The following is a 24,133-nucleotide window of genomic DNA, read 5'->3' on the forward strand; positions in this document are numbered from 1 at the left end:
GTCTTAGTCTTAGATAGTTAGAATGCTTTGAACAATCAAAGTTTTTCAACCAAAATCTGCCTCCAATCGAGTTGTGACACACATCATGTCTGTAAGTGGACGGCTTCACTGCAGCAGGGTCTAACGGTCTGCTCTCAGGCCTGGTTCTGGTTCTTGCGCGCCTCCCTTCCCCCAGAGGGTCCATTCCACGTCCTCGGTCTCCATAGAGGAGAAGCTCTGCTCCTGGAGGAGGATGAGGAGCTGCTGCCGGCAGCAGATCTGGACTGGTCTCTGTTGGATGACCTGGGTCTGTCCACAATGGACTGGTCTCTGTTGGATGACCTGGGTCTGTCCACAATGGACTGGTCTCTGCTGGAGGACCTGGGTCTGTCCACAATGGACTGGTCTCTGCTGGAGGACCTGGGTCTGTCCACAATGGACTGGTCTCTGCTGGAGGACCTGGGTCTGTCCACAATGGACTGGTCTCTGTTGGATGACCTGGGTCTGTCCACAATGGACTGGTCTCTGCTGGAGGACCTGGGTCTGTCCACAATGGACTGGTCTCTGCTGGAGGACCTGGGTCTGTCCACAGTGGACTGGTCTCTGCTGGAGTCTGAGCTGAAGGAGGTTCTGGTGAACCTGCGTGATGTCATCACAGACACAGGGGGGAAACAAAGAAAGCATCTCGTTGCCATGTTTCATGAGTCGTGATGTGATGAAAAAGTATCTAAAAAGTTGATCTGGAGCGAAACAAGGTTTTTGTAATTGAAACAACCTTTTTCTCTCTAACAATTGCTCTTAAACAAACATCACTTGCTTCTCGAGTTCACCAGACATGTGGCCCTCTCTTCCCCCCCCCCCCCATGCAGACGATTTTTCCTCATGCAAATGTCAGTGTGTCCACAAAGCTCTGGCTCTCTCTCTTCCTGAATATAAAGCAAAATAATGATGATGTATTAGTCTACGTATCCCTAACCCGAGAGAGAGAGTTCAGCAAGATGGCGATTTCCTTTATTATGTCTCGTGTCTGCTTCTGTTGTGGGGCAGTTGTAAAAATAGTCTGTGCTCCGAGAGGATGTATAAAAAACACACACACTGCAGCGGCTTGATTTATTTCCAGAGTAGAGTAAAATGTCATAAACGCCCGCCTTAGAAAAACAGGTTGAGGCCGTGCGATGTGGTCGGGGTTGTTATATACATTAGGCCTGATTTGTGCTCCCGGTCTGTGAGGAAAAGTAAGCTTTGACATCCTGCTGCAACCTGAGATTGTTTATTTCTTCCCGTCACATGATATCCAGACAGATACGGTTTGAATAAGAAAAAAAATCATTGTTAAAATAATTTGTTTTCAGCTAACAGTGGAAAATAAATAAGCAGCTACCGTTACAGACCACGAGGTCTGTTCTAAAGGGGGGAGGGGACGCTTCCTCCCCCCCAGCCTGCTCAGACCTGCAGCCGCTGATTGACAGGCAGGCATCAAGAGTGGTGATTAGAACCTCCCTGCCGAGCTCCAGACAGGGTGTAACCCTTGACCCCATGGCTCCCCTCCACCTCCACACAGCTGTTTCAGCGCCACAGAGCTCCATCTTTCACCCCCCCCCCCCCCCGGGGGCACGGGGGGAGACGTCCTTTTCTTTGTTTTTTTCGGCTCATCTCTACTCTCTGTGTGCGTGTGTGTGTGTGTGTGTTTCAGTTTCGGGATGAACCACGATGGCATCGGGAACTCCTGCGGCACAAAAGGCCACGAGACGGCCAAGCTGATGGCCGCCCACATCACGGCCAACACCAACCCGTTCTCCTGGTCGGCCTGCAGCAAGGACTACATCACCAGCTTCCTCGAGTAAGTGGACGCTTCTCTGTGTGTGTGTGTGTGTGTGTGTGGAAGAGGTTCTCGCCTGTTTTCCCCCTCCTTCCCCGCTTATTTCCCCGCCCTCCCCCATTGTGGCCGTGCACGCTAACCGGGGGCCCTCCGCCCCGTCGCCCTCCCACCGCGAGGCGGGCGATGTCAGAGCTCGCCTGGCCAGGCTTAGAGAGGGCTGGACAACCGCGCGGAGACACCTGTGATCAGCACACGTGTGAGAAGCTGTCCTCACGGGGACATCGAGGGGGACACGTCTCCATAGCTCCATAGCTTCATAACTCCATTGTGTTCATAGCTTAGTCACAGTGTTCGATCTCAACTCAGTTTGATTTAAATGAGGTTTCATTTTTGTATTCATTATAGTCCCCTCAAGATGTTCCCTGTGTTGGATTCTTTACTTTAGGATTCAAACTAATGAGGAGAATCCTTTATTTCCAGGACTCTGAATCTTAGGAGACACACATGCATGTCCATGCATACTTCCTGGTCAAAGCCTAGTGGCCAGTTTACCCACGATGCAACTCAACTGCAGACAGGTGTGTGCTATGCTAGTAGCACAGGGATGAGCAGAGGTCTGGTTCCTGCTCTCAAACTGACCCTCAGATTTCCCTTTGGCGACTGCTGGTAGTGGATTGAAGCCGGATATTTCTCCGCTTCGTGCTGGGCTTTTTTTCATTGTGTTGGAATAACAATCAAAAAGTCTGGACTGGATTGTTTCCTGCGGACGAGAAACATGCTGCCATTCTTCAATGGTCACAGAATGAGGTCAAGGACTCCTTTTCTTTGTAACATACGACGGACCAAAAGGGTCCTCTCACTATTTGTCCTTAACGTTAGAGGCACCGCCAAAAAATGAGCGAGAAATAGCTTGTTCTCTGTGCAAAGGGGCTGGCCGGCTGTGAGACGCTGCCACAAGGACAAACTTTACAAATAGAAACGGAACACATGCTGGATGAAAGCTCTGAGGCAGGCAGCTGTTAAAAGCAAAATAACCCTTCTGATGAGTCTACTTCCCGTCCAGCAAGTAGCCGGTGGAGCAATTACCAGCGTAGCAGAGACTTCCCTCACCCTTTGGTGGAGACCAAACACAGAGCTAAAAGAGAACCTGGAATACTGGAGGCCAGACCCACAACTCCACAAGCGAGCCGACTCTGCTATTAATCATTTGGGCCTGTGAATAGGCAGCTGCTCCAGGGTCAGCTTCCTATTTCAGTCCTTGCGAGGGGCTCCTTCGGCGCCGCAGACTGGACCTGGTAACGGCGCGCAGGATGCTTGTGGCTGAAGGCCGCGAGAGGAGGGCCCGGCGTGGTGCGCCAGCCTCCGCCCGAGACACAAGGAGCCGCTTCTGCGCCGCTCCGCCCCCCCCCTGTCCGGTCCTGGCGCCCCGAGGATGACCAGAGCTGTGCTCTCGCCGACAAAGACACAGAGTTGTGTTGCTTGTTTCACGAGTAGAATCAACTCAACTCGAAACAACCCCCATTAGTATCAGACTGTTGCGCTTTCGTTGTGGCTTTTATTGCCTTTAGCTTTTATTTGTTCTACAAAAGGTTTTGTGCCTGTAGACTCCAATTATCCTCCCTCCCTCTCCCTCCATCACAGCTTTTTGGATTTCGCGCAAGCTTCTTCCAGCCAAGTAAACAACCGTGGCTGCGGCGTTGGCCTAGATTCACCCCCCCCTTTGCTTCAGCAATATGTGGCGCTTTGTTTGGGATTTTAAGCGATGGTTTATGAAAGCACTCACAGTTCAGTCATAGTTTACGCTCCCAAGTCCGCACGGCGGTTTGTTGTAAAGGCTTTAAAGGACGGCTCTTATGTAATATTAATCTGTCAGAGCCACATATAATCTATTAATGATGATTAGGCTCGTGGTAATGGTTAGTCTGCTTTGATCATGCTGTTGCCTGGTTAATATCTGCATGGACCTCTGGCCGGTCTGCTGCTGTTTGGGCTCGTTAGAGGTTCCTTCAGACAAATGAAGTTGGCTGACTCCACCGGGCAGGAAGCATTTGCAACCATGTCACATAATAACCGCTGTGTTTAATTTTTGACTATTTTGTCTCTCTCCAAGCTAATAAATAGTGATGTTTGCACTCAGTCTGAGGGAAGAACAGTCCGTCTGTCTCTCTCTCCGAGGAGCAGGAGAGATTATCTGAGAACAGGGGATGAAGAATGGGAGGAACATACAAAAACCTGTAATGTTTAAACACATTTTAGTGCATCCACAAACCCAAATAATGTTAATGTAGCCCTGGAAGTGTATCACAATACAGATACCTTTGCAAAGGTGCACCATGTCTTTCTCACCGGCCAATCACTGCAGACCAGCCTTTTACTGGAGGGGGCTCCTAAAGAGACAGGCGCCTCAACGGAGTGCGTCAAATGGATCGTAAATACAGATATATTTAGACAAGTATGACATAAATAATGTGTGTTTTAAACATTCAAGCAGGTAAACTTGTTCTAAAAGAAATATAAACTCAACCATGAAAAGAGCATTTATACTTCATATATACAGTATACTTCTTATTCAACGTGAGAGTGGTATCAACTTCTCATCTAACTGTCAGCAAGAAAGTGCACAAGCATTCCCCCCAAAATGCAGTCCTGTTGCTTTAATAGTACAGTCTTGTGGAGTAGAACCCTAGTTAGGACAGCAGAAGTCATTGGATGTTTGTTTGCGATGCTCGGAGCCATTCAAAGTTACATTTATTTAAGAACACATTATCCATTTGTTTGTTAGAATTAAGTTCCAAGTGAAATTTAGTTTTTTTTTCTTTCATTTTAACAAGAAACCACATTTCTTTTCCATGAACCCTGGCAGCAGAAGAACAACCTTGAGTCAAAGTAATAGCAGAGCTGCTGGGACCTCTTTAAATGTAAGGCTCCGTGTCTATCTGCTCGGCTGGATATCTCCAGAGGTAAATGAGAATATATGCGTTGGGTGAGCCGGCTGTTTAATGTTAAATTGAATCTTCTTCTCTGCTGTATTCTGGGCCCCAGTTGCGGATGGACATGAAGCCTGGCTCTGAGTTGTTATTGTCAGCAGGCCCACTTTTCCTTTCGAGGGATGGCAGGCATTCCCCTGCATGTTGCAGCTGCCACATCTGGAAAGAACACAGAGTTATAGTAAATAGTCGACCTGGTATTTTGCCTTGAGAGAGTCCTCTGACTGAAATACATCTCTGTTTGTTTATTGGCACTGGTCTTTGGTATGATCTTAGGCCTTGCAAATTGGCAAAAGAAAGACCAAATAAAGAATAATACTTCATTTTTATTTTGTGTCTGGGGCGAGAAAAGCGTTTGACTTTTAAACAAGCTCAGCGTCTCGACCCAGAACCAAAGAATGTTTTTTATTTTAAAGCTACTAGAATACAAAACAACCCCGAGTGTGAGTTCTTTGAGAGTGCACATCTGACAAAACAGACCAAACATCATCGGGCGGCCTGCACCCATGAGCCTCAGCTCTCTCCCCATCGCCTCTTCCTCTCCTTTCTGTTGCTTTCCTGGTGGATGGATGGATCTCCCCCTCTTCCCCCGCCCCCCTTCCTTTTGATGAGCAGGTGTTGATGTGTGATATCAACATTAACCACATGTCATCTGAGACGTCCCACAGCGCTTCCCCACCGCGGCGGTTTGGTGGTCAAATTAAACGAGTCAAACAGCACCAGCCGCACAGAGGCCTCTAATCTCCTCACTTGTCTCTGTTCCATCGGCCGAGTGCAGAAAGCTTTCTTTGTGTAAGAAACAATCCTATTGTAGGTTTGTTTTTTTGACAGCTCAGGTCGGGGGACGTGTCTGGACAATGAACCTATGAAACGAGACTTCCTGTACCCAACAGTGGCCCCGGGGCAGGTGTACGACGCGGACGAGCAGTGTCGCTTCCAGTACGGAACCTCCTCACGCCAGTGCAAGTATGGGGTAAGAAAGCAGCATCTTTCACCACCACAGGGACCAACAAATGGATCATGTGAGGACCTTAGAAGATAAACAGAAGCTCCTTTCTCTCCCTTTTAATAAGATGAGCCGTTGACGTTTCCTTGTTCAGATCAAAGGTGGGTTCACAGGTGGGAAGACAATTGTCTCATTATTGTCCAACGACTGGAGGCGTCTTTCCTCGCGGGGCCTTTCCAGAATAAAAATGTCCCAAATGATGATGTGACGGATTGAAGTCAACGGAATAATGTGACAAAGGCAACGAGGAACAACCGCTCTGTAAAAATGAAAGAATCCTCGAACAACAACGCGATATTGTTTTGCATTTGGTAAATATCGGGAAGAAATCGGAGGACGGAGATTAGCTGAGATCACAGAGTTATTTCATTTCATTGAAAGACAGCAGATTACGACAGGCCCCAAAATCAAGGCCTGTTATTTTGCCTCCTAAGCTCATAATTGTGGTTTTAGATCGGCATGAAAGACACACATTTGTGAGCGGATTGGATTCCACGGACCTTGGACCAGAGGGGGAGGGGGGGGGGGGGGGGTGTTCTTCTGACAAACAGATCTATTGCATGCAGCCATTTGGGAAAGAGATGCCCTCTGCGCCGACTTACAGGACAGGCGTGACCACAGGAAGGGATAAAAGGTCCAATGAGTCAAGGAGGCTGGTTTCTGAAGCCCGGCCCGATGAACAAAAGAAGTTTAGCCAAAGCACATAGAAATTTGAGGATGGAATTTTACCATCAAACATGTGCTGTTCAACTGGTTTAAACTGGGAACAGCGAGGGTGGGGGAGGGGCAGACTTAATTCCCATCAGCCCCAGGTGTATTTTAGACTCGATAGATTAGCATATGTCGGCATTCCTGCACATTAACCTAAGGACAGTCTGGCTGATTTATTATTTTGACTGAATGGAGATGAGCCAACAGCCCTCTGAATGAAGTATGATGAAGTGTCTTTAGCCACAGTCCCATTGCGCTGTCCGAGGAGTGAGGTCCAAAAACACTACCTGCAGTTACTGCATTCTGACACAGGTGTCGCCAAGGAGGGCGAAACTCAACTCATCTTTGGGATTCTAACTTTCCTGATGATTTTTGTGGGTCAGAGGCTCCGAGTGAATCAAATCTGGCCTCTTTGGAACCACATCAAACAATCTAAAAAAAGGGGAATAAATAATTAAGTATATAGAATACTGCTTTGTATTTAGGAGTCATGACCGAAAGAGCTTGTGAAGCGCTGATGTAGAGCAACACAACAGTGATATTTCACTGAACTAAACCACGGGGAGGGGGGGCATACACACTTATCGCACCGTGGGAAAAGTAACACAGACTTTGAGAGAGGAAGTTAATTGTGATTCATAGCAATAATTTGGTTTAAGTGGCCACTTCATATTTCTTAGGCTCAACGTGATGAAACAACCTTTGACGGCGGTATTAGCGAGGAACTTTACCCCCTTCTTTCAGTTTTTATCACCGGCTCGTTCTCCCGATGTGTAAATCCATCGGGGCCCTCTTCCGCGTTAAAGCCGGGCCGCTGACCTCTTGGACGAAGGCGGCTGATTGGAAGCAGCTGGCAGAGGGCAAGCGCTGCGACCGCAGAGCGCCAGCTCGCCACTCTGTTTAATCTGGGCAGGGTCGGGGAGCGGCGTGACCGCGGCCTATTCGCTGACCCCGTGGGAGGGGGGGGGTAAGGATCTACGCGGCGGATCATAACTCTTTTTCATGGGCCCGCTCTTCTGCTGTAGACAATTGTCCTGTAAAAAGCCTTTGAAGTGGAGACCCGGCTCGGTTTAATGGGAAATCCGATGCGAGGTTGTGCAGCGCCGTCCTCGTAACGTGTGTTCACTTCATGGTTTGATTTATTTGGGGGCAACTTAGTGCTGTCTTCTCGCTATCTCCCTCACACACACTCCCTTCCTTTAGCCATCCAAATGGATGCTCCTTACGCTGCAGAGATGTTTATTCAGACCACTCAGTAATACAAAACATATTTGGAAGGCCCACAAGTCATCTTTATCTAGGGCTTGGGAGGCCTGTTGCTCACTCTTTATTTCCCCGAAGAAGCAGAAATTTGATTTCTTGAACTCATGTCGCGGTCCCGTGTGGTCCTGAGGTGAACGTGAGCGAGCGCTAGTCAGGATGTTGATCCAGCTGACTCTTCATTTCTCATAAGTCAACAACAACGGTGACCCCTGGCGCGTTGCTCAACATGCGCCGTGATCCGTAGCGCATTGCCTGGGAGAGTTTCCCAATGTTGTCTCATCAACTCCCGCGATCTGACCTTTAGGGGTGAACATCAACGTGTTGGGAGAAGGGAAACCCCGAGTGCCACAGAGAAACCGCCCCCCGCCTTTACCTTGAATTGACTTTTTCTGACCAACTTGCTTTTGCCTTCTTTCCCAGGAAGTGTGTAGAGAGCTCTGGTGCCTTAGCAAAAGCAACCGCTGTGTAACCAACAGTATCCCTGCAGCCGAGGGGACTCTGTGCCAGACCGGCAGCATCGAGAAAGGGGTAAGTCGTCACGTCTGGAAAATCCAACAATAGTGCAGAGTTTCTACCGGTTCTTGCCCTGATATGCGTTTCTGTATCCGCCCGATACATTGTATCGGTACGTGATATCGTATTGGTACGATACATTGTATCGGTACGAGATATCCTATTGGTACGATACATTGTATCGGTACGTGATATCGTATTGGTACGATACATTGTATCGGTACGAGATATCGTATTGGTACGATACATTGTATCGGTACGTGATATCGTATTGGTACAATACATTGTATCGGTACGATATCTCGTGGTTATACGAGTAATATCGTACCAGTACGATGACTACAATACGATGACACCTCATTAAATTCAGGTATCAAGGAATAAAACATGTTATCACAGAGCTGTATTAAAAAAGCGTCTCTGTTAGTGGATATTAGCTTTAGCGGCTAATGTTAGCTCACTGCCTCCACTTGCAACTGTTCCTCTCTGAGTGGGCCACTATTCCCTGAGTGTGCGCTCATACAATGCACACACACAACACACACACACACACACTGACAGACATGCAGGCCAGGCTTTAGGTCATCGGCCCGCCATTGATGGCAGCCAGGTTAGGGGAGACAGTTTTAACACGGATTAAGACAGCCATTGTCACCGGATGGACCGTGGTCTAAAAGGAAAGAATAGCAGAGTGTCACGAGCTGTCACCCGTCATTACCATTAGCTCAGTGGAGCCTTTGAGGGCCGGGGCCCACGGACATGGTCCTGGACAACACAGGGGGCCCCAGGTTGAGCCCCGGGGGGCTTTGGAACAGCTCTAGGAGAGCCAGCGGCATACCCTCTCTGCCCTTGCTGGGGGGGGGGGGGAGGGATTCAGCTTCAAAGGAATACGAACGTCAGCCATTTCTCACCCGGCGTGTAATGGAGAGAGGCCCTTCCAACAGCAGCAGGGAGAGAGGAGTTTTACTATGTGATCGCGACCTTTGTGTCTCCACCAGTCCCCCCCCCCCCCCCCTTCCCCCCTCCCTCCTCCCACAGCTAATCTGGTTTAGGCAGCGTCTAACGACGTGAACAAGCGTCGTCGAGGAGGAGGAGGAGGGCGGCTCACCTTGACCCGTCCCGGTCCTAGTGACACCGGTGGAGAGACAAAGGAGCCGACTCTGATCCCCTCCCCTCCCTGGAGCTGGGGGCAGCTTAGCACGAGGCTTAATGCCCTCCTGAAGCAGGCGCGCCGGTTTCCACCCCTCACCTGTCTCTGTATTCTGCTCACGCAACATTAACATCACGAAAACACGCAGAAGCCTTTGGAGAAGCTCAATTAAGCTTTGCTAAGCTCACAGTGTGTTCATTATAATCATAACAACACCATGTAGGTTCAACTCGGTTCATTCCAACATTCAAGTGGATTTTAGCTGTGAAAAGAGGAAGTGGTCTCAGTGTCTTTGTTGTGAGGACTGAGCTCCCCTCTCTCCCTCTCTCTCTCCCCCCCAGTGGTGCTACCAGGGGGATTGTGTGGCGTTCGGTACCTGGCCTCAGAGCGAGGACGGGGGCTGGGGGCCCTGGTCGACGTGGGGGGAGTGCAGCAGGACCTGTGGGGGCGGTGTGTCCTCCTCCATGAGGCACTGTGACAGCCCAGCGTAAGTAGGCAAAGTAAGCCACAGCAAGCTGAACACACACATCCAGGAGCTGCCTACAGGTGTGTGTGTGTGTGTGTGTGTGGAGCTAATACGTCTCTGACGCAGATATTCCTCCTTTTAAGGTAAAAAACGCCTTAGTGGTTCTTTCGTTAAGGCTTAAGATTTATTCTTCTTATAAAAATTCAACAAAAGTTACCAGGAGATCATTTCCAATTTCTCAAAAGGTGTAGTACAAATGAATGGTCTTGATGTCAGTAATGCGTTGGTGGACCTTCATCATGTGACTAAACTTCTCTTTAAAATGAGTTTGTTCTCACACTGAGATCCAGAGATCTCCTTCAGCTCCTCCGTCCACCAAACGTTACAGCTTCATCCCCCTCTGGAGTCTGAGGGGTTTGTTCACACATCACCCAGAGCCTCGTTTATACGACATTCTATCACCAGAAATATGGAGAAAATTCCATTTTTATGTGGTGATTTATGGAGTGATACAAAGACATGTCCAAAGCTCCCTCCGTAAAAATCTTCGTCGCTTAAAGTCAACCAATCAACGAGCCGTCAGAGCCGTGTGAGTGTTGGCCGCCGAGCGGTTCCTTTGGTGGAGGACGGCCCGAGGGAGAAGGTTGTGTTTTTTTTTTCCTTTTTTCCCAAAAAGAGACAGGCGATGAGGGTTCGTTCGAGGTCGACCTGGACATGTCCCCACGTAACCACGGGGCCGGAAGTGTGCTTCGATAAGTGTCTTCTCTCAAGAGACGTTCGGCACACCCTCATTCGTCCTCCTTTCGTTTCGTTTTGGGAGCCGGATATTACGTCAGAAAGGTCACGGGGAGACACCCGGGGGGGGGGGGGGGGGGAGACAACAGGGTCACCGACTAAAAACAACACACTCTGCGCTCACTTCCACGTCCCCGATGCGCCGTGTGTCCCCTCCACGTGTCTTTTCCTCATGTGATTCTCCTGTGTCCCTCAGCCCGTCCGGAGGAGGGAAGTACTGCCTCGGCGAGAGGAAACGTTACAGATCCTGTAACACCGACGTGAGTTTCTTTTTTTTGTTTTACAAAGTACACAAGTGGCTGATGGATGCTGTGTTTGGGGATGGAGATAATTCAGACCTGAAAACACTGCCCAGATCCAACACCCCCCCCCCCCAGGGACATGAGTCACTTCGTCATTTCGTAGTTCACATTTTCACTTCCAGTCCCCCGATGATGAAAGTTTCAGAGCACATTTCACGTCTGGAGCAAAGCTCTAAACAAATATTTAACATGGCAGCAGGGTGAGATCTCGGCTCAACTATTTCTAGCTGTTTTTTTTTTATTTCCAAAGGTGAAATTTGACATAGTTGGGGCCCTGGTGGACATTTAGCCGCAAAGTCCTAGAAATAACAAAACAACATCCCCAACCGCTCTTTCATCACGCTGACCACACCTTGCTCATGGGAAGTGTGTGTGTGTGTGTGTGTGTGTGTGAGTCCCAGACGCACACACACACACACACACACACAGGTACATGCACAAATACTAATTCAGATGGGATCTGTGCCTCGGTGGGAGGTCACAGTATTCCGTAAAGATGCCTCCATCAGCACCACGCTGCCTGGACTCACCTCTGATTGGCCCATCAGGCAGCTTATGGCCGACATTAGAGGGCAATCTACTTTTATACTTCCTGGGGAACACTTTAACACGACGTAAGTGCATTTTTACTTGCTGAAGATCCACTTCCAAAAGAAAAGAGAGAATTCCTCCACACCACGCTGATTTATCAGAAACAAAGAGTCTACATTTTGGTCGGGAGGACCTGAAGACACGCGTGTCCAGGTCCACGTGACACACACACCAACGCTTTATTTGTTTTCTGACATTTTAGGGATGAAAGGATGAATCCAAACACAAGCGGCAGGTAGATGGATGATCCTCGCTGTAAATCACATTTGGCCACATGGCGTCTTCTCGTGACGATATTATTCCGTCTCGTGTGACTCGATGTGCAGGTTTGAAGCTGCCGACCTCGAGTGGGAGTGTGGATTTCAGCATTTGAAATACGGCGTTGACCCGAGAGCTTTCATTAGGCCCGGGGGGGGGGGGGGGGGGGCGTTTTGGGGTTTCTGAGGACCTTTTCACACCAATAAAGTTTTTCCTTCTTACCTGAAGCAACATCCACTCATCGAAACAAAGAAAGAACCCTTCTAATGCTCAACGCCGTGTTCATTATTAGCAACTGGAGAAGGACGCCGAGGGTCTCCTGATGGAGAGCATGACATGAATCTGTTTCTCTTCCAGGCCTGTGCAGCAGGGTCGCGTGATTTCCGTGAGAAGCAGTGCGCCGACTTTGACCTCATGCCTTTCAGAGGGAAGTACTACAACTGGAAGCCGTACACCGGCGGTGAGTTCAGGGTCCGGGTTACACCCATAAATCCTTTGAAGAGACTTGACTGATTGATTGAGGGAACGGGTTTTAAAGTCCAAGTTTCAAGTAAATACGAATTTGAAACTAGCATGTTGTAGCATAAAAATATCCCAGGGTACTTTGGGTTACAGAGGAGCCTTCCTCTGGTTCAGGAACCTGCCTCGGAACCAGTATCCGTGTAAATGCTATCGTCTACCCGATGCTTCGGTACCTTTAGTCCCCCCATCAGTGCCGAGCTGGACAGTCGTCCCTCTCTGCGTCCCCACTGTGGGCCCGTCTCGTGTTCCCACTCAACGCCGAGCAGAATTCCTCGGATTCCTGCACGCCGCGCTGCGTTCGGGGACCCTGCGTGGCCGGGAGATTCTCACACTTCTGACAACCGTCCCGACGCACTTCATGTCCAGAATCTCCTGGCGGGAGTTTAGCAGTTTGTGCCTTGTGTCCTCCCCCCCCCCCCCCCTCCCCTCCCCCCCCGTGTCCGCGGGTCATGGAAAATATCCACTTCAAACACAGGAGAACAAGTGATAAAGAGGCTGAAGCATGTAAACATGGCTTTTATCTTCCTTCAGGCGAGGGAAGAGCTTAAGTCGGATCGCTTTTATCGTCTCGTGGAATCCGTCGCCTCCCGGGTTCACGCCGCCGCAGGCCGCAGGGTTTTTTTTTTTTTTGTTTCAGATCTGTGCGCGCGATCGTTATCGCCAACGAGTGGCGAGGAGATCCGAAAGGAGATCCCTGGAGCCGTGCCACTGGCGGTCAGGAGTCGTGTTGTCTGAACTCTGGATGACTCCGTCTCGTCTGTGTGGAAACCCCCAGGTGGCGTTAAGCCCTGCGCGCTGAACTGCTTGGCCGAGGGCTACAACTTCTACACGGAGCGCTCCCCGGCCGTCGTGGACGGCACCCGATGCCAGGCCGACTCGCTGGACATCTGCATCAACGGAGAGTGCAAGGTAAGGGCCCCCCCATCCTCCTCTGACCCACCGCTAACCGGGATCTCGATGGCGATCGGCCCCGCTTCACATCGGACAAACTTTCTGCCTTTGTTGTGGCGCGTTCACCCGCCTGCTGTCATGTGACCAAAGGATCCATGTGGCAGGTCACATGATGAGCAAACACACGCAAGACGTAAGATTAAGAGGACTCTTTAGTTCTTTTCATAAATGGCTTAAATTATTTGTTTTATTTTTTATTTTTGCTTCCTAAAAATAGAATAAAATCAAATATAATTTTTTTTTAAATCAGGGGAGTCTACAGAACATGAAGTGACACCTTGCTGCAGTAACTGGCCATGTGTCAATCCTGCATTATTATTGAATGTTTTTTACATGTGACCCTTAAAGAACAAATTGAGACACCACACCAGGTCTTGGTCCTCAGTGGACTCCTGGGATCCTTTCATATAATCACGTCTGGAGTGACGTGTTATCTGACCCGAGCCTCCTTGATGAACGGATTAATGATGGCGTGAACACGACTTCCAGAGAGGCACAAAAAGTCGATTCTCCGGTGACCAACAATCGGGCCCCTGAGCTGCTGTTTGCGGCTCATTGTGCGTTCTCCCACTCTTATCGGGCCTCTGCAGCCGCCGACACTATTCTTTTGCCGTAAATAAAACAGAAAAAAAATCATTGTCGTGATTGAATAATGATTTCATGTATATTTAAAAAAGGCTGATTTAACAACATGTCATTGAAAGGAGCTGGCGGTGGATGCTGTCTTTGTTTCCATGAGCATAAATCACTTTGTTCGCCCTGTGTGGAGACGAGGTTGCGTTTTCTTCTCCGAGATGCAGCTGAAATAACTTTTTGGTTCCTCGCTCCTCGAGTATTTGCTTTGACTTACGCCCGACCGCGCCGCTGGGAGCCAACACGCGGCGCCCCGTGCCAAGAACATTACTTTGATTTTAATGCAAAAACACAACATGGTGCGTGTTCTTTAATGGCTAAGAGGTGGAATATTGCCCACCAAAGGAGCGTAGCAGGTTTATTCCCGGGCCGCGTCCAGCGCGTCGATGGTGATAAATCTCCAGAACGCCGTCTTCTTGGAGCGCTTTCAGCGAGCCGTTGGCAGGTGTCTGCAGATACGGAGAGGAAGCATGGCGATGGCCACCTTACAGAATATAAACAATTATTACTGTTAACCAGCTACTCTCAGCTTTAATACAGTTACTCTCTAAATGTTCATATCACAGATGATTGGAGATATGCTGTGTTGAAGGGACCTGGGAAATGGAATAAAAAATATAACATTTGCCACATTGCTAATTGGTCAAAATGAGTCTACGGAACCTTAAAAGGGGAAAAATAAGGAACAACCTGCAATCAGAATCTGCTTCACAGCGCCGCTCCGAAAGCCGCGAGGCCATACTCTGCCAAGCTGCAAACTGAATTTTTAATGGGCTCCATGCACACTTAAGATACATATAAGGCTAACAGTGTTTCATCTGTTACGACGGCTAGTTTAAACCCGCCATGTTTTATGTTTTACATGCAGCGACCTGCCGAGTTAACAGCAATTAGTGCTGTGATCAGTGAGGCTGTGTTTGTGGACAAAGAAGACCAAAAACAACCGTTTAGTTTACCTCTGCCTGACCTTCCTGACCTTCCTGAGGTCCAAAGACATCGGTTCCTACTGAAGATATTACACTTTGGAAACTGTTCACACGTATAAAGCTTCTTTGGAATAAAAGAAAGTGGATAAAACAGGGACTACTTTCAGAAGATGATTCATATGTCGATGTAATGTAACTTGTTGATTAGCTTCAACGCTGTTACCAGTCTTAGCGCTAAGCTAACATCCAATTTAACTCATTTAATTCATTTAACATTTAGGGTGACGACATCAGACTAAATGACTGAAATGTAACATTCCCCTAAATCCTTCAACGCTCCTTCTAATTCACACTCCGTCTCCGACCTTGAAGCACGTGGGCTGCGACAACGTCCTGAGCTCGGACGCCAAGGAGGATCGATGCCGCGTGTGCGGCGGCGACGGCAGCACCTGCGAGGCCACCGAGGGCCTCTTCAACGACTCGCTGCCCAGAGGAGGTACAGAAAGCACTAAAGACCTGTTTACATCTCCCGCCGCCTCGTAGATCTCCATCTGTTTACTGAGCTGCTGCTTTCAGGCAGAAAGTAAAGCAAAGTAACTCTTCGACCCTTTTTGGCAAAGCTTTTGGGTTAAAAACCTCCACGGAGCCGGGAATATGATCCTTCATGGAAGCGTGCGCTTACCCGCTGAGCGATGTGTTTGGGGGCTCTTTAGAATTATGTTGTGAGAATATAGATCAAAACATCATATTTCTTCCCATTAATTCCGCCATGGAGCGGAGGAATCAGCAGCAGAGGTAGCAATGGGCTCGGCTTTAGCCTCAGGTTGTCTATAGAGAGTTCCAGAGAGAGAAAACATATTTCTCCTTCTATGGTATGGCTAGTAAACCATCTAAAAATACTGTGTGTCCATGTGTGTGTGTGTGTGTGTGTGTGTGACTGTAAAGGAAGAGGAGGGGATTTTGTCCTCCTGCTTTGTCCTTTTTTGGGGGATTCATGAATTTATTCTATATGTACTCCCTCTTGCTGATGGCGGTGCTCTTTTTCTCCAGGCTACATGGAGGTGGTTCAGATCCCAAAAGGATCCGTTCACATCGAGATCAAAGAAGTCGCCATGTCGAAGAATTACATTGGTGAGTCGCGTTGCCACGGTGATGTCAAAACTGTCTCAGCGATTCAATTCAATCAATTTGGTGCAAACATCCAAGGTGTCTCTGACATTCCTTCTGAAGGTCTGAAATGACTCAACAGCATCAAATACTGTAGATTGCAATGAAATTAGATTTTTTTTTTTTCATGTTCTCCAGATGATAGATTGTCACGTTTTTGGGGATCTCATGGCTTTTCCTCTAGCACCACCGGCAAGACTGAAATAACAGTTATCCAGTTAAATATATCAACCTGTGCTTGATGGCACACAATGTTGTGCAGGTAGTCATGGTCCTCAGAGGATGATGCTCAATGACTTTGGAGATTCACTGTTGTACATTTGGTTTACATATTCATGTTCACCAGATGATGACTCCTAATGACTTTTGGGACCCCCTGGGATTCCTCTAGCTCTATCTGCAGGGCGAACTGATCCAGTTATCCAGTGAATATCACAAAATCTACTGTATGGATTGGTACACAGTTACTAACATTCGTGTTCCCCAGAGGATTAAGCACACTGACTTGATTACACGACATTCCCTCTAGCACCAACATGATTTTGAGTTTGTGATTTTAAGTGAAATATTTCAACAGCCATTTGCTGGATTGTAATGGGAATTGTGGTCAGATGTTCATGTTCCCCTGAGGATGAAGCTCCCAGATTTTGCTTCCAAAAAGCCCCACCGTGTGGCAGTTGGTAGTTTTTATGTAAAATGTCATGACAACCATTGGATGGATTTCCATCAAATTTGGTTCAGACATTCATGCCCCCCCGAGGATGAATCATCCACTTCAGTTTACGACCAAATACCTGCACAACTAATGACAGCTGCTCTCTGATCTGCTGATGGTAGACATCACGTGCCTTTAGTTCAGAGGGAGTGGGGCGGCAGCAGTCTCTGTTTCACTGTCGATCCGTCCGCCTCATCAAGTTGCTTCATGTTGTTTTCTCCAGAGCAAATTAGAAAAACTGGGGTCTGTGAAATCATCCCTGAAATCTTAACATGTGACGGCCTTCTCTGCACACGTGTCGCCCGCCACGCTCCAGACTAAACAAAAGAGTATTTTGCAACAGCGTCAGCGTCGGACCCCAAACGACCGGATTCAATTAAGCCCGTTCGGTGTCTTTTCATTATTGAGAAAAAGACATGTGACAGCGTGTTGAATTTACAGCGGATGGTGTTGATGGAGGGCTTAAGTTACACTTTGAACCGGAGAGCTGCGTCAGATTTATAGGGCCGTGGTGACAGCTGCCTGCTCCACAAGGATTATGGGGGATATGATGTCCATATATCAAAGTTTAAAGAGTGCAATTTTGGCTGACGTGCCGGACTACATTGTCCCTTCCAAGTAATCTGTACCTTAGTGATGAATTTCATCTGCGACCCCAGTGTTAAAGATAATATTTTGTCTTTTGCACCATTGTGCAGTTCTTGCTATTTAGGTCAGCAACGTTTTTTGCAATGTTTTATTAAAGCCCAAACTGCACCGAACAAAATCACAATGCTTGCAATCAGTGCCAGATGTGCTGGAAATTAATTTATTGAGAAGGGGATTGTGGTATTTTAAAGAGGAGTAAACTATTGCTTGAGAAAGGGGGCGGGGGGGGGGGGGGGAGAGGGGGGCTGTTGGAGCACGAGCCAGAGAGACAGAACAGCGGGCGGTTGGATCGGTTTTCCCGGACTTTTGGCCCCGTTTCGAGGCAGAGAAAGTGGATATTTTGAGATCTGTTGTGCTTGGAGACCAACTTTTGTTTTGACAACCAGACAGAAGTTGTATTCATGAGATCGGTCTGGGCTCCCACCTGAAGCGTGTTCCTAAATTAGACGTATGTGCATGTCGGTGCACGTCTGATCTCGGAAAGCTGACATCAGAGAGGCCGAAAACGATGATGGTGGTGAACGTTGGCGATGACGTCACAGCTGATGGTTGTCACCTGTTGCCTGGGCTACCGTTGCCCGTCTGCTCCGTCTCTCGCTGAACAGTCTGTCTGGTTCTGTGTGCCTGCGTAGCGCTGAAATCCGAAGTGGATGATTACTACATCAACGGAGCGTGGACCATCGACTGGCCCAGGAAGTTCGACATCGCAGGGACGGCCTTCCACTACAAGAGACCCTCCGATGAGCCCGAGTCTTTGGAGGCGCTGGGCGCTACCACTGAAGTCCTGGTTGTCATGGTAACGAAATATATTTGATCAAGCACAAAAAAAAAAAAAAAAAAACCCATTGCGTGTCAGAGGGGGAGCAGCAGCTGGTCCTCAGACTCAGAAGCACTCTGGACGATTTGAATCATCAAGGCCTCATGTTTCTGTGGCTGCACCATGGTGATGGATCACCTTTCAGGTTGATATGACGGACGTGTTCATGACACATGCATCATTTAATTGGATTCTTGTTTGTGTCCAGCTGATGAATGTAAGTGTGGTATTTCTCTCTCTTTTTGCTCTGTTTTTGGCCTCCTCCGCCTCCTGGGGGAAATATTTGTCTCATCCGTACAACAGGCACCGTTCACCTTGTTTTCACATCTGCATTATAACAAGATTTAATGTGGGTTGAACTATCTAAACCGTGGTCAGTTTAGCCATGGCATGCAGAAGATGAGTGGGACTTTCATTTCCTGGTAACTTGGACTCTGAAAATATCTTCTAGTATATATAGCTGGTTCATTTTAAGTCCACTTAAACATCTGGCTGCTAACCTTAGGTGACCGTCAGCTTGTGGTTTCGGGGTTAAAAAGCTATTTGTATGTGGATATTAAAGTTTCTTCTTTATTCGTAGAGCATCTGTGCTCCACGATTTGCTCGTGCATATCAAATACAGCTTTGATTAAAGCGGTTCCACGACAGGCTTCTCTGCCTGTCCGTGCGTTACCGCCAGCCAACAGATGTTCTGTCGCAACGCCCGGTGGTTTCTGCCTCAACATGGCGGTAGAAAATACCCGACCACACAGCACCGCTGGGACCGACCAGCACCGGGCCGCCGGACCGCAGAGCGCGACTCCCTCGGTCTCCTTCTGCATCCATCCAGAGTAATACAAGTCCACCAGAGCCTCGCCGAGGCGGGCTGAGAAAATACCAGTCAGTGTTTTTGCATCGGTTGCAGCGATCCGTGTGTGACGAGAAAGGGGGCGGGGCTGGTAGATAACTAACTAACCCTCACATGATCATCACCGGATGCTCTTCAGGTTGTCTCGTACGCAGTTGCATAACTTTTGAGTACCTTCTGATCCTGAGCGTGTCTTCTTTTGCTGCTCCCTCTGCAGGTCCTCCTTCAGGAGCAGAACCTGGGAATACGCTACAAGTTCAACGTGCCCATCCAGCGCACAGGAAGTGGTGACAACGAGGTGGGCTTCTCCTGGCACTACCAGCCCTGGTCTGAATGCTCCGCTACCTGCGCTGGAGGTAAGTCCATCCTCTCCACCGTGTTATTTTTCCATGAGAGAAGAACTCGGCGTCGACCTTCTGCTCCGCTCTGGTGCCCAGTTGTCTTGTGCAAAAAGCCTCTTAGCATTTTACAACACGCTCTGGGTGACTAAATTCCTTTTGCATATTTCTAACCTTCTCAAATATTTATTACTTCATATCCCGTTTTTGTGTGTGTGTCCTTCTGCAAATGTTCCCCAACCAGTAATTACACAAATGCCGAGGAGCAGTGTGTGGAAACCCAGTATCATAATTTGCGATAGCTTTCCAAAATCATGACTTTATAGCATGAGATTCCGCCCTTTAATAAATTCAATATGTATTTTCCATATTTTGGCCAGAGTAATGAATATGCTGTAATTTCTGTGAATGAGCTGCGCTGCATAGCTTCTGGTTTACCAACGCCGCGGACAGATACGGCCGCTCGTCCACCGCGCCGGTTCCTCAAAGTCAAACATTCAAAGTCTGAGGCCGCAGCGAGACGTTGCCCGCGGCCTCAAGAATGACTAAACCAAACCTTTTAGCCCAAAAGCAATGGGTTTCATGTAACAATAAATAGTGTGTTTCTTCTCCGAATGTCAAGTGTGGCCTGGACGGGTTTGTAATATTTAGTAAAAGCATGACTGAATAAGCATGTGGGTTTTTTCTGAGGAGGGATCTCCAGGTCTACTCCTCAGGGGGGGGGAGCACACATGTTCCTCCCGGTGGAGTAAACATGCCTCTTTGCATTGTTGGTCTCATTTGAACCAGTGAGGTCATTAAATCAAACGCACCCATTCGATACAGCTCGCTCAGCTAATCGTGCTAAGTTGCTTAATATATCACTACCGTAATAAAATCTATGAAAAACATCTTTTGACAACCTTACAACCAAAACCCTTTTCCCCCCCGTGCTCCTCTAAACGGTATTTCACTTCATGCACAGATGGGTAGATTTTCTAACACACATGCACACACATGCACACACATCCATATCTCATTACATCTGCCAGACAAGTCTGCTGTGGGTTATGTCCCACGAGGGCCCAAACAGAACCTTTTTTTCTGAGTTGGTATAGCGCACACACACACACACACACACACACACGCAGAGAACCCATGCACGCTTTCACACACACACACAGTGGGAGGTGTGACACCGATACGGTAGCCCTCGCTCTCTCCGTTAGAAGCCAAAGTAAAGAGCTCTCTGCTCTGTAAAAGTGATTTGCCAAGATATCCTGCAAAGAATCAGGAATTTACATGTCTGGATTTACTACGGACTGAAAGCGACACCGCGGCCGGCTTCCATGTTTCTGAATGGGTTTTCTTTAAAGTCAGCTGAGCTCAGTGCTGCCTTATTGATCCGTCTTTTGTCCCCCACCCCCACCGATAGGCTCCCAGAAGCAGGAGGTGGTGTGTAAAAGGCTGGACGACAACTCGGTGGTCCAGAACAACTACTGTGACCCAGACAGCAAACCTCCAGAGAACCAGAGAGACTGCAACACTGAGCCGTGTCCTCCAGAGTACGTAAAGTCCTCATTACCTCATTATCAGCGGATTCCATTGTAACACCTGAATGTGTTCACTTGAAAACAACACACAATACAGAGAAGGAGCAAATGGTCACATGTGAGTAGCTCAAAGTGCCAGAACCATCACCAGCTAATGACTGTAAGCCAAACATTCTCTCTTTTTGCTCAGCCTTTGGTCTCCACCACCTCCAGAGGCCAGCATTTGTGTCTTTTAGCCCGGCCTTTGGTCTCCACCACCTCCAAAGACATACATTTGTGTCTTTTAGCCCGGCCTTTGGTCTCCACCACCTCCAGAGGCCAGCATTTGTGTCTTTTAGCCCGGCCTTTGGTCTCCACCACCTCCAAAGACATACATTTGTGTCTTTTAGCCCGGCCTTTGGTCTCCACCACCTGCAGAGGCCAACATTTGTGTCTTTTTGCTGCTAAATGCTCCGCGATGTTCACCGGCTGGTCTCTAACGTCCTCTCCTATTTGGCAAAATGATTTGCCTAAAGATGCTAAAATGCTACGTAAAGCTGAGCAGAAATGTCAGGTGATGGTTCCTGGTAGGTTTGCTAAACCTTGAGCATTACACATATTAAAATATTGCTTTATTTTCATGTTTTAACAAGAAAACCCCTCCTTGAAAAGAGACTTGCTGTGTGTATTAATTACCCTTCTCGAGCCCCACTTTGTAAAAATGTGTTTTGTCCAGAATAATAAAAAGAAAATAGCCGGGATTCATAACTTCATGTGTTAACTATCTTAAGCGTTTGCCTCGCGCCAACAATTAGAGCACTAAAAAATGACCACCTGTGTTTGATTGTTTTGGCCGCGGTGCCGTCCTCGAGGGGTGACGTGCACGTACACAGGTGGAATATGAACTGGTGTTTGATAGCCAAACGTCTGTAAAGCCCAAACTGTAGCGGGAAGCATGAAGCATGAAGCCAGACTGGAAAAAGAGGGATTAAATGCATCAGGGTGATTAGTTTCAGACTGTCTGAGAGAAAAACTGAATCTTAAATCTACTGTATAAGTGCTCATTTGCATCCGTACATTTAGACTACAGTCCTAGTTATAGTCACAGCTTAGAGTTCTCAAGCTAATTTATTTTGATTAGTACTTAAAGGCTGTGCAGTGTGTGTGTGTGTATTGGGTTACGGTGCACACGTGACCCCCCCCCCCCCCCCCCCTCGGCCTGAAGGAGACGGCGTAAACACGATTGTTTTAGAATAGCCGAGGTTTTATGGGCCGCGGTGATGAAAGCTAGCGCAGATGTTTGAACACGTCGTTAATTCTGTATACATTCCTCCAGATGACGTAATATCTCCCCGGCTGGATGTGTTGTCTGGCCAGTTTTATGGTATTAATTCTGGGGTCGGTTGACTCTGGGTTGAATAAGACTTAAACTCAGCGTGTCGGTGAGCTTTCGGTTTATTGCCATCGTCACGTTTCATTGGATGTCAAATGTTTTCCCGAACTCTTTGTGTACAGATTAAACTAATGCGATGCAATATGTTTGTGAATTTTTTAACTTCAGATGGATCAAGGCTAGCAGTCCCCCCCCCCCACCCCCCCCTTCACAAATAATGAATAACGTAAACTTATTTCACGGATAAGGCGTCTTTTGCAGATGTGGCCATTTCAAGTAAACACGCTGTTGATTCTTCAGATCGGAAGGGAATTGGAATCGGATTGGCTCGCAGAGTCACATGTTCCACGCGGCGTCTCACTCTACTGTTTGTTAGGTGGAAGCCTCTCCAGATGCATAAATGTTTAAACACAAAGTCCACGATGTGTCTGCTCCGAGTAAACATTATTCATTCGACCCCTTTTGAGACGGGATGTATTTCAGTTGGTCCCCACAAGCTTGAGTTTGTTTGGGTAATCCCATTTTAATAAAGTCCCGCTGTACAGAACCTTAAGGCGATTTTACACTCATCAAAGCCTGCCTGTAATGAGTGAACCACGGGGGGTCCACTTCTCCAAGCTTCAACCCCGTCCCTCTCCCTCCTCCAGGTGGTTCATCGGCGACTGGTCGGAGTGCGGGAAGACGTGCGACGGCGGCATGAGGACGAGGACGGTCCTGTGCATCAGGAAGATGGGTCCCGCCGAGGAGGAGACGTTGGAGGACACCCACTGTCTGACCCACCGGCCCATCGAGCGCGAGGCCTGCAACAACCAGTCCTGCCCCCCCAAGTGGGTCACCCTGGACTGGTCCGAGGTATGATGTCATTCTGAGAGCGCCTTTTGGCTGGTGGCGAGTCCCCTCCCTGACACCTTCTCCTGCGCCCGCGTAGTGCACGCCGAAGTGCGGCCCCGGCTTCAAGCACCGCATCGCCCTGTGCAAGAGCAGCGACCTCGCCAAGACCTTCCCGCCCGCCCACTGCCCGAGCCACAACAAACCGCCTGTCCGGATCCGCTGCAGCCTGGGCCGCTGCCCGCCTCCTCGCTGGATCCCCGGTGAATGGGGACAGGTAAGACGCGCCCCAGAACCTCTTCACCCCGCTTATCTGCCTTCCCTCCGATGCATCGGGACCTGGAGACGCCTTATACAGCAACCTGTCAATCACAGGGTAGCCCCGCCCCACAGCGTACCCTGCTTGATGGCGTATGGTCCTTTCGTCCAGGAGGTGATATGGCCTTTGGAAGTAGTTCTGGACAAAAGAAATAGTTCCTACGTGAAACTGCTCATATTTTCTTGAATAACCGGATCGGGATTTATGGAAAGTGAGGAAAGAGTTTTTCCATCTCCAACCCATCAAAAAACAATCTAGGCCGATAAACGTTACGACAGGTAAGAAGACGAATTGATTTGGGTCAAACTGTTCCTTTAAGCATGACCTCAGTGAGTTTCCCACAGCGCAGTGCGCTGGTTTATCCTCCAGAAGGAAAGCCTGGATGTTTAAAAGACAAAAGGTGCTCCCATGGATTCCATGTGTTGGTAATTTACACCTGGACGAGACGTTCAGCAGGCCTGTGACGTGTGTGTGTGTGTGTGTGTGTGAGTGTGAGGGCTCCAGCTGGCCCGGAGTCAGTGATCAGCGCTCCAATATCCTCGTGGGCCGTTTGAAGTTTATCTGCCCGGGACCATCGCTTCCAGAGGGAGGCCGAGGAGGAGCATTCTTGGGCTCAACCTGACATGACTTAGTGCGCCCGGCGCGGCTCTTCAACACTCTATAACACTCCGCTGACTC

General features: G+C 48.6%; 1 protein-coding gene across 2 annotated transcripts in view; it reads left to right on the forward strand.

Annotated features, from left to right (window-relative positions):
- adamts6 (ADAM metallopeptidase with thrombospondin type 1 motif, 6) overlaps positions 1-24,133 on the forward strand; it is a 39,818-nt gene that overhangs the window by 11,236 nt on the left and 4,449 nt on the right. For both annotated transcript variants that reach the window (XM_037485510.2, XM_062558902.1), the window contains 14 exons: positions 1,673-1,819; positions 5,617-5,758; positions 8,186-8,293; positions 9,770-9,915; positions 10,886-10,949; positions 12,198-12,300; positions 13,138-13,271; positions 15,245-15,368; positions 15,923-16,003; positions 18,035-18,198; positions 19,284-19,422; positions 20,819-20,948; positions 22,956-23,160; positions 23,237-23,413. In XM_037485510.2, coding sequence (XP_037341407.2) covers positions 1,673-1,819; positions 5,617-5,758; positions 8,186-8,293; positions 9,770-9,915; positions 10,886-10,949; positions 12,198-12,300; positions 13,138-13,271; positions 15,245-15,368; positions 15,923-16,003; positions 18,035-18,198; positions 19,284-19,422; positions 20,819-20,948; positions 22,956-23,160; positions 23,237-23,413 — 1,864 coding nt within the window. The remainder of the gene's footprint in view (positions 1-1,672; positions 1,820-5,616; positions 5,759-8,185; positions 8,294-9,769; positions 9,916-10,885; positions 10,950-12,197; positions 12,301-13,137; positions 13,272-15,244; positions 15,369-15,922; positions 16,004-18,034; positions 18,199-19,283; positions 19,423-20,818; positions 20,949-22,955; positions 23,161-23,236; positions 23,414-24,133) is intronic.

Source organism: Pungitius pungitius, chromosome 18, assembly GCF_949316345.1.
Source record: "Pungitius pungitius chromosome 18, fPunPun2.1, whole genome shotgun sequence".
NCBI lineage: Eukaryota > Metazoa > Chordata > Actinopteri > Perciformes > Gasterosteidae > Pungitius > Pungitius pungitius.